This window comes from Camelina sativa, chromosome 1, assembly GCF_000633955.1.
Source record: "Camelina sativa cultivar DH55 chromosome 1, Cs, whole genome shotgun sequence".
NCBI classification, from domain to species: Eukaryota; Viridiplantae; Streptophyta; class Magnoliopsida; order Brassicales; family Brassicaceae; genus Camelina; species Camelina sativa.
This window is the reverse complement of record NC_025685.1, coordinates 2,336,704-2,345,505: the sequence shown is the minus strand read 5'-3', so window position 1 is coordinate 2,345,505 and position 8,802 is coordinate 2,336,704. Positions and strand designations below refer to the sequence as shown.

The window sequence follows — 8,802 nt, the reverse complement described above, 5'->3', positions numbered from 1 at the left end:
TTTTTTTTTTTTTTTTTTTCTTTTTCTTTTTTTTTGGAGGCTTAATCTGCGATTAGAGCTGTTTAAATTAACGGATTTTGTTTCAAATGTGTGATTTTTGTAGCTTCTATGTGGCGGTTAGGGTTGAGCGGCGGCGGTGGTGGTGGTGGAGGAGGAGGAGAACCGTACCCGGAGAGACCTGACGAGCCTGATTGTATTTATTACATGAGAACCGGTGTTTGCGGTTACGGGTCAAGATGTCGGTTTAATCACCCTCGAGATCGTGGAGCGGTAAAATTCTTTCCCAGTTTTTGTAAATTCTCCTTCTTTTATTATATAGTTCACCAGTTTTCAATTTCAGATCAGTTACTGATTTCTGATGATCAGATCGTTGAATGAACCACCAGTGATTAAGCTCTGATTTGATGATGTTTTAGGTGATTGGAGGTGGTGTTAGAGGAGAAGCTGGAGCTTTACCGGAGAGGATGGGACATCCGGTTTGTCAGGTTTTGTAAATCTCAGTCTCTTGTTTTTTTTTAGCAATGCAGTTTTATAAGATCTTTGTCTGCTTTATTGTTTTATATTGTGAACTGTTTTTTTTTTGGCTCAGCATTTTATGCGAACGGGAACGTGTAAATTCGGAGCTTCTTGCAAGTATCATCATCCTAGGCAAGGAGGAAGTGGTTCCGTTGCGCCTGTCTCGCTAAGTTATTTGGGATTTCCATTACGTCAGGTTTGTTGTTCTTATCTCTCCAAATTGGTTTATTTGAGGTTTCCACATTGTTTATTTTGTATGATCTCTTTTAATGCTCTTTGAAATTTTGATTGCAGGGAGAGAAAGAGTGTTCTTACTACATGAGAACCGGTCAGTGTAAATTTGGTTTGACTTGTAGATTTAACCATCCCGTGCCACTCGCTGTACAAGGTCCACCTCAGCCGCAACAGCTGCAGCAGCCACAGCCACAGCCACAGCCACAGCCGCAGCTGCAGACTATTTATCCGACACTTCAGTCTCAACCCGTTCCATCGTCTCAACAATATGGGTTAGTTTTGACTAGGCCATCTCTTTTGCCTGCTCCATATCTTCAAAGCCCTTACGGTCCTCCAATGGTTCTGCCTCCCGGAATGGTTCCATACCCTGGTTGGCATCCTTACCAGGTACTCTAAAATCCGAAGCTTTTTATCTCGCTTTTGTGGTTTCGTCATTGCTGAAAGAATCTTTTTATCACCTTTTTTTTCTAAGGCTTCTATAAGTGCAATGCCTTCCCCTGGAACTCAACCCTCTATTGGATCGAGCTCTGTTTATGGAATTGCGCCGCTATCTCCTTCGGCGACTGTATATACAGGTCCATATCAATCAGGTCCTTCTTCAAATACCTCAAAAGAATTTCCTCAGCGACCTGATCAACCCGAGTGTCAATACTTCATGAGAACTGGCGACTGTAAATTTGGATCCTCGTGCCGATACCATCATCCTGTAGATGCAGTTCCACCTAAATCTGGCCTTGTCCTCAGCTCCATTGGCCTTCCACTTCGTCCCGTAAGTCTTGTTCTTGTTTTTTCTATGGACATGATAACTTTTTACTAGTTTTTGTATGAGACAACATTTTTAATATTTTGACAGGGCGTAGCGCAATGCACACACTTTACTCAACATGGAATCTGCAAATTTGGACCGGCGTGCAAGTTTGATCACTCAATGAGTTCTTCACTTAGCTACAGCCCGTCTGCATCTTCACTAACCGACATGCCCGTGGCTCCATACCCAATTGGTTCATCCTCGCTCAGCGGCTCATCAGCTCCTGCAAGCTCAAGCAATGAACCCACCACAGAGGCTGCGACTGCTGCAGTTTCCTCTTCAATAGTCAGTAGCTTGAGCCGTCCAGAGCCAGCTGAGACGAGTGGTGACTCGGCCAGCGTCAGTGGCAGCACAGAAGCTAAGACTTCAAGTTAAAAAAACAAAACAACAAAAAAAAAAAGAGGAAAAATATCCTCAATTCTTCATGAACTAAGCAACAATTAAGAAAAAGAGAAAAGAAGATTATTTTTGGGGTCTGAGATTTTATGGAAGCAGAGAGACCAAAGCTTCTGTCATTGACCATTTGTCCATATATAATATATTCTCTCATACGGCCATCTCTCTCTCTCTCTCTCTCTTGTTTTTTCTTCTTGAAAAACGATTAATAAATGGCCTTATTCAAGCTACTACCTTCGATTCATGACAAGCGCCCTTTTATGAGTATGGAGCAGCAATTCAAAAAGTTTGCTAACGATGAAAAAAACAGAAACAAATCTAGTGTTCACGTTTTCTCTTCCTTCCTTGTTCTTGTAATTGTGGATCTGTGACATGACATCTATAATTCGATCATTATTACTCACTAAACGAACAACGCAAAAACAAATCAGGCTCTTATGTGGCAAATCACTAGTTAGTTGAATATTAGTTTGTTGTTAGGAAATCCTCCATATAATTCTTTAGTTTCTTTCTAACCATTAAATCCAAGTCAAACCAGGACAAATGTCCACGAAAGAGAATGAAATCCATTTGATATGTTCTCTTAAAATTAGCTTAATTATATATGTAACAACAGAGACTTAACAAATCTCTAAACACATGATCTCATCTCATCTCATCTCATCTCATCGACAGGTGCTTTCGCTTCTTCGTGGATGAAGGACTCTCACTTGCTTGTCTTCCTACGGTTCGCTTTGATGGTGTTGCACTCTTCAAACATTCAAAAACCAGAAAATGATTAAGCACCTAAGAGTCAAATCAAAAGACTGACTATAAAACCTTTATATATGTAAATAACATTGCAATTTTTTACCTTTGCGAGCTTCTTTTCTTTACGGGCCTGCCTCTCTCTTTCATCAAACTCTTGGTTTTCTTTCTCAATCAGCCGAATCAGAGTGTCGCATCTTCTTGCAAGTTCCTGACTCGTGCGGGATTTCACAAACCAGTCAAACCTGAACAAAGGCGATGTCCTGAATGCTGCCTTAAGCTCATCCCAATTCCCATAACCAAGTTTGTGGATCATGCAGATCTGTTTTTAACCACAAAGTTCCCCAACAATCAAACTTCATGATGAAATTAGTGAAAAATACAATAAAAAACAAACAAAAAAACGAGAAAAAGACGTACCATGAAACGGTCACACTCTTCATTGTACAGCTTCCCTTTGTTCTGACCATATTGTATCTTCAGTTCCAGCCAAGGGTTTCTGTAGCGATCCAGTTTCTTTCCTATGGCTTTCATGATTTCATCTTTCCTAGAGATTCTTGCCTCTCCCCTCTCAATGTTCTTAATGATTCTATCATAGTCTACATATTTAGAGGGAATGATCATAAACTTACTTATCCCACCAAATGTGAAAATTACATAAGCAGTATGTGAAAACACCGCAAGAATCTTAGCGTTGAAAGATGTTACATACCGTTTAGCTCCTTGTATCGCTCTTTGAATACTTTGGCATATCTTTCAACCTCTTCCTCTGTTTTTCCTTCCATCTCAGAGGAAATGCTTTTTATGTCATTGCGGCCATACTTCTCACAAGCCCTAAGGAAAGTATTGAAGTCTCTTCTACTCCATGTGGAGAAACCCTGGAGATTGAAAATTACAAAGAATTAAATAAAGCCCACCAATTTCAATGTCTAAGACTACTTAAACACTAAACGTATTCACTTGCCTCCTCCAATAATTGCTCCTTTTCTTCTACTTCTTCAGCAGTTAAGGGATCACCACCTTCTAACAAAACATTTCATAATCAGTAATAGGTTTGCTGGAAAAACATGTTAACAAAGTGGACACATTCTGAGAAAGTAAGCTTGACCTTCTGGTTCTTCAACATCAATTGTGTCTTTCAACTGATTTTTCTGATGTGTTTGCTGAAACCAAAGTGAAGCAAATTGCTTTTATTAGGCAAAAAAACTCGCTATTAAGCACATCAAAACAGTGATGAGTGTTTCGTTTAGAGATCCCTACCATGAGATAACGTACTTCCTTTTCATACAACTCGGTCAATCTCTGGATGTTAAAGAACTGGAACTCGTGCCTGAAGGTTGGGTAATAAATTAGATTTCTAGTGTAAGAATATCACAAGACAGGGAAAAGACATCCAACAATGAGAGTAGATTTTGTTGAGGTACTCACAACTGGGGCATGCGCGGAATTCTAGGCTCTTTAGGTTTAGCTGGACCACCTTGCCGCAATGTTTGCTTAAAGTATTCAGATTCAGAGTAGCTGAAGATATAGTAGATAAAACAAAAGGTATGTTTCTGTTAGATAAAGTTTACGAGGACTGGAAAAATAGGACGCACAATGTATAAAGCATTAGTAACACTTACTTGCGCTTTCTCTCCCGCTTTGGTGGATCATTCCAATTGTCGCTCACAATTTTCTTAAAATCAAGCTTGTTCTCATCCTTAAAAAAATGACAATAAATTTTTGGGTTCAATAATGCAGAGCGTAACTAGGGTATGACATCAAAGCTCAACCTATGCAGAGATATATAAAAGAGTTACCTTATTTTCATCATCAAAATCATAGAAGTCAGCACCTGCAACAAATCAAACAACAGAAGATTATCCAGACATTACAAAATTTACACAGCGTAGTAGGGCGAGAAAGGTCCATGACACCCTTACTGTCATCCATTTTAAACTGTATTGCATCTTCTGTAAATTTCTTCATCTTGGCATCAAGTTCAGCTGTTGCCTCCTCTCCTTTGGCAATGATTCTATCAATATCCTCGTCTGTGATTGTGCTATCTTTAGAACTGAACACCATCTCAGCACCATATCTTACCATTTGAAGCAACTCATCCTTATTAACAGCTGCATAACATAGTAATATAATATTATATCCGCCAGAGATGAAACAATGCATTTTGCGATCATATGATAAAAACTTACTTTTCTGCTCTGCCAATCGCCCTTGTTGAATTACCAGGGCATCAAGCGCCAACTTCTTGTAAGCTCTCTCAATCACTTTCTCCTCAATAGCAGACTGTAGACAACAAACACTATTAATTTAAACTCGTAGGCTGTTCCTACTTTATTGATACAGGAGAATATCAACCTCAGTGCAGAATCGAAACACTTGAACTTCTTTCTTTTGACCAATCCTATGGGCACGATCCTGAGCTTGCAAGTCAACTTGCGGGTTCCTGCCAAAATCAGCCAGACTCGTCAAAAGTGAAGAGAATACCCATAAACTACAGTCGAAATGATAAGAGACTCACCAGTCACTATCATAAAGGATCACAACATCTGCAGTAGCAAGATTGATACCAAGCCCTCCGGCTCTAGTCGATAACAGGAAAACAAATTTCTCACTTCCTGGCTTGTTGTAGGCTTCTATGGAGGCATCTCGTTCATCACCACCAGTATTTCCATCAATACGGCAATAGAGATAACCGCGATACATTAAATAATCCTCAAGAATATCCAAAAGCCTTGTCATCTGATAACACGAGCAAAGAGAAGAAAAACGCTCAGACTTCAAATATAAAGAAAGAAAAACAAAAAAGGTAACTGTAGGAAACCATTATCTCCAATTGTTCTGTATCAACATTTACCTGAGAAAATATCAGAACCCTCGAATCACGTTCCTTCAGCTTAGGAAGCAATTTATCCAAGAGAACCATCTTACCTACAAATAACAATATAAATTTGCTTCAAGAAAACAAATTTCCATGTAATACTGAAGAGTTTAGATTGAATGCTAAGTCTTACCAGCATTTGTTATAAGGTGATCTCCTGTGGTATAAGGGGGACCAGGCTCCGCACCCTGGAAGAGATAAGGGTGATTGCAGCATTTACGAAGTTGCATAGCAATGTTTAGCAAACGTTTGCGTTCTCCACCAGCATTGACTGCTTCAAGATCCTTCTGCAATAAAGCCTTGTAGTATTGTTTTTGCATCTGAGACATGCCAACTTTAAGTATCGTCTCCTTCTTTGGTGGTAAGCCTTTCTCAACATCTGATTTCAGTCTTCGAAGAAGAAATGGTCGAAGAACCTGAAAAGATATAAGAAAGCGATTAGCCTAAGAATAGTGATGACATAAACTCAACAGAAGCAATGGGTACATGCATACCTTGTGAAGTTGTTGAACAACTTCTTGCTGATCATTCTCACCAGAAATTTGAAACCATTCATCAAAAGTCTCTGCTGAACTAAAAACCTCAGGCAGAAGAAAATTGAGAAGAGCCCACAGTTCATGAAGATTATTCTGCATATATGAAGAACCATGAGCATTGCCAGCTATACAACATTATCGAAATCAGAGAGACTAAGGAAACTATAAAAGTGCCACTGTGCCAGGAAGGGAAAACAAAATTACGAGAGCAACCGACTTGTATAAAGAAGGTTGTTTCACTTAGAAGCTACTTAACAAAAAATACTTCAATGTCCAAGTATTCAAGAATAAGATAAGAGCAAACACCTGAAGTGGGGTTCCCGTGATAAGAAGTCGATAATTGGTGCTAAAAAGTCTCATGGTTTTAGAAAGAAGTGAATTCTCATTCTTGATTCGATGCGCTTCATCGATGATAATATAACGCCAGCTAAAACGACGAAGTGCTGTCTTTTCTTTGATGGCCATCTCAAAGCTTGTGACGCAAATATCAAATTTCCCAGCAACTAACAGGTCGTCTCGAATATGTCTCTGCATTATTTAGCAGACATCTCAGAATCTAGGGGTAAAGATTTCCATGAAACACTAAAATGGCAGACAGCTCCTGACTTACCCTCTCCTCAGGATTACCAAGGAATTTCACAGCGCGTAGGACAGGACAAAACCGACGAATTTCGTTCATCCAATTACCAAGGGTTGATTTTGGAGCAACCACCATATGAGGGCCATTGATTCCCCTGTATTCATGAAGGTATGCCAACAAAGAAATCGTCTGAAGCGTCTTCCCCAGACCCTAGACCACATGCAAAAAATGGTTTAATGATTAGCATCATAGAAAATAGAGAACTTATTTTACCCAGATCCTTGGGGGAGCCATTGTTTACCATTTCATCAGCAAGAATTCCATTAATGCCATTCTCATACAGCCGAATGAGCCAGTTTAAACCAGCTAGTTGGTAATCTCTTAACTTCCCTTGAATACCTATCAATTGAGAAGTAAAAGATGAATCCCAAGCTTTCTAAAAAATGACACTATTCTACCTGGTAACTGTGAGAGTAAATGTCACAACAATATTTCTAGGTTACGCAAATGGACACAGATGTCAATCATATAATACTTGTTGCTCCCAGACAGACCATCAATATGCAGCAATCCAAGATTAGACAGCAAAATACAGTTACTTACAAGAGGGCTGTGTGAGCAACCGTGTGTTTCCAGATCCAGTTAAGCCATCCTCTTCTTCCTTTAGATACTCTTCATCTTCCTCTTCTTCAGTTATCTTGGAAGCATGACGACCCCTGAAGGTTCAAGTTAAAACCAACAATAAATCAGGGCTATGCTCATCATAATTATTTTGAGACCAGAAACGACGAATAAACCGATATATAAGAAAATCAATTGCATCCAACTCACCTTCCTTTCCCCTTTTTCTGAGAAGAAGATGCATCACCTTTAGCAAAGTGTGCAAATAACTCAGTCTGCTGCAGAAGATACTTCAGTCTCCCTTTTCCCTTATTGTTCTAGATACATGGAACGATTCAAAATCGTCAAAAACCCAAATCACAAGAAGAAAAAGCAGCTCAAAACCTGAAATAGTTAGTCTCAAAACAACGCACCATATCAGCATCAATGGAAGCATTTTGTGAGTCCAGCAGCTCCTGAATCTTCTGCTTCTTCAACTTCTGCATCTCCTTAAGTCTGGCTTTCTCACGTTTGCTGATTTCAGCTTTTTCTTCATCTTCTTCGTCCTGCATACACCATATTACCACAATGAAGGAATACACGAACGCCAAATCTAATGGAAGTCCAAGTACAAAAAAAAAAGACGCAGAGTTCACTGAGAATTCGAAAATCACGGCCATGGAAACGAAATCAGCCTGCAATTACCTCGTAATCATCTTCCATAGGGGCGGCTTCTCCGTCGGAGAGTGGGGATTCGTCAGCGGCGGCTACTTCGTCATCGTCGGAGCCAGAAGAACGAGCAACAGCCTCGAGCTCCTCCTCGTCTTCTACTTCTTCGTTTTCCTTAACCCGCTCCTCTTCCTCCTCCGACGAGAAAGCCTCATCGGAATTCGAAATTCTCGCCATGGAAGCTACGAATCAGGTTTCGGCTTTGAGATCGAGGGTTCGCTTCTGGGAAAGTAAAATAAAAGTGACAATTTCGATACAAATTGCTAAGTGAAGAGCCCCCGAAACGACCGAAGCTTCAGGGTTATTTATGACCCTTGATTAAGTTTATTAAATCGACGGTTACGATGTACCCATTCGCTTCGTCGAATAGGAATTACCCGCCAACTGAGCAAGAGAGTTTTGGAATATCCCGCTTTAGATGGACTTCGTTTGGTCACATAAATAGGCCTAATGGATCCTTAACGGCCCAATTATTTAATTTTGTTTGATAATCTCCCCCAGTTAAAAGCTATCTCTACTCTTAATTACTTAAATTTACTAAAGTGTTTAGGTGTATAATTGAGATGTGAAAGAAAACGATGATATAGATTAGCATATGTTCTTACTGTTATGTCTGACTTTTTGTTTTATCTCTTGACTTGTGTGTCACTGTCTCCCTCTTTCTTGGTATAAAATTTGGTGATTTTGCTTTGGAGTCTAGACAAACCTGGTCTGTCTTTCGACTATATATATAGTCACCAAAATAGTTTAATGTCCATGGTTTAAACATGTTACTGGA

General features: G+C 39.7%; 2 protein-coding genes across 3 annotated transcripts in view; one reads left to right on the top strand and one right to left on the bottom strand.

Moving 5' to 3' along the window:
* LOC104723062 (zinc finger CCCH domain-containing protein 34-like) overlaps window positions 1-2,184 on the top strand; it is a 2,905-nt gene extending 721 nt beyond the window's left edge. The window contains exons 2-7 of the mRNA XM_010441388.1: window positions 104-270; window positions 417-485; window positions 590-712; window positions 811-1,137; window positions 1,223-1,519; window positions 1,604-2,184. Of these exons, the coding sequence (XP_010439690.1) occupies window positions 104-270; window positions 417-485; window positions 590-712; window positions 811-1,137; window positions 1,223-1,519; window positions 1,604-1,933 (1,313 nt within the window). The 3' untranslated portion in view covers window positions 1,934-2,184. The remainder of the gene's footprint in view (window positions 1-103; window positions 271-416; window positions 486-589; window positions 713-810; window positions 1,138-1,222; window positions 1,520-1,603) is intronic.
* Window positions 2,448-8,316, bottom strand: LOC104722916 (ISWI chromatin-remodeling complex ATPase CHR11). 2 transcript variants are annotated; one of them, XM_010441209.2, is made up of 24 exons: window positions 8,001-8,316; window positions 7,730-7,861; window positions 7,527-7,633; window positions 7,299-7,411; window positions 6,997-7,094; window positions 6,726-6,905; window positions 6,422-6,643; window positions 6,074-6,208; window positions 5,713-5,995; window positions 5,556-5,629; window positions 5,220-5,440; window positions 5,057-5,144; window positions 4,891-4,984; window positions 4,624-4,812; window positions 4,501-4,535; window positions 4,324-4,400; window positions 4,130-4,219; window positions 3,962-4,031; window positions 3,810-3,864; window positions 3,666-3,724; window positions 3,414-3,579; window positions 3,122-3,300; window positions 2,808-3,023; window positions 2,448-2,704 (listed from the first exon to the last, which is right to left on the bottom strand). In XM_010441209.2, the coding sequence occupies exons 1-24, from the start codon at window positions 8,199-8,201 to the stop codon at window positions 2,615-2,617; spliced, it is 3,174 nt and encodes a 1,057-aa protein (XP_010439511.1). In that variant the 5' UTR covers window positions 8,202-8,316; the 3' UTR covers window positions 2,448-2,614. The 2 variants fall into 2 exon arrangements, with proteins under 2 accessions (XP_010439511.1, XP_010439588.1); XM_010441286.2 differs by having other exon boundaries at window positions 3,666-3,721.

Coding starts and splice junctions, on each gene's coding strand:
- LOC104722916 (XM_010441209.2), bottom strand. CDS start 8,201: ATGGCGAGAATTTCGAATTCCGATGAGGCTTTCTCGTCGGAGGAGGAA. Junction 7,412..7,526: donor CAGAAAAAGGGGAAAGGAAG/GTGAGTTGGATG, acceptor TTGAACCTTCAG/GGGTCGTCATGCTTCCAAGA. Junction 3,301..3,413: donor GCGATACAAGGAGCTAAACG/GTATGTAACATC, acceptor CTAAATATGTAG/ACTATGATAGAATCATTAAG.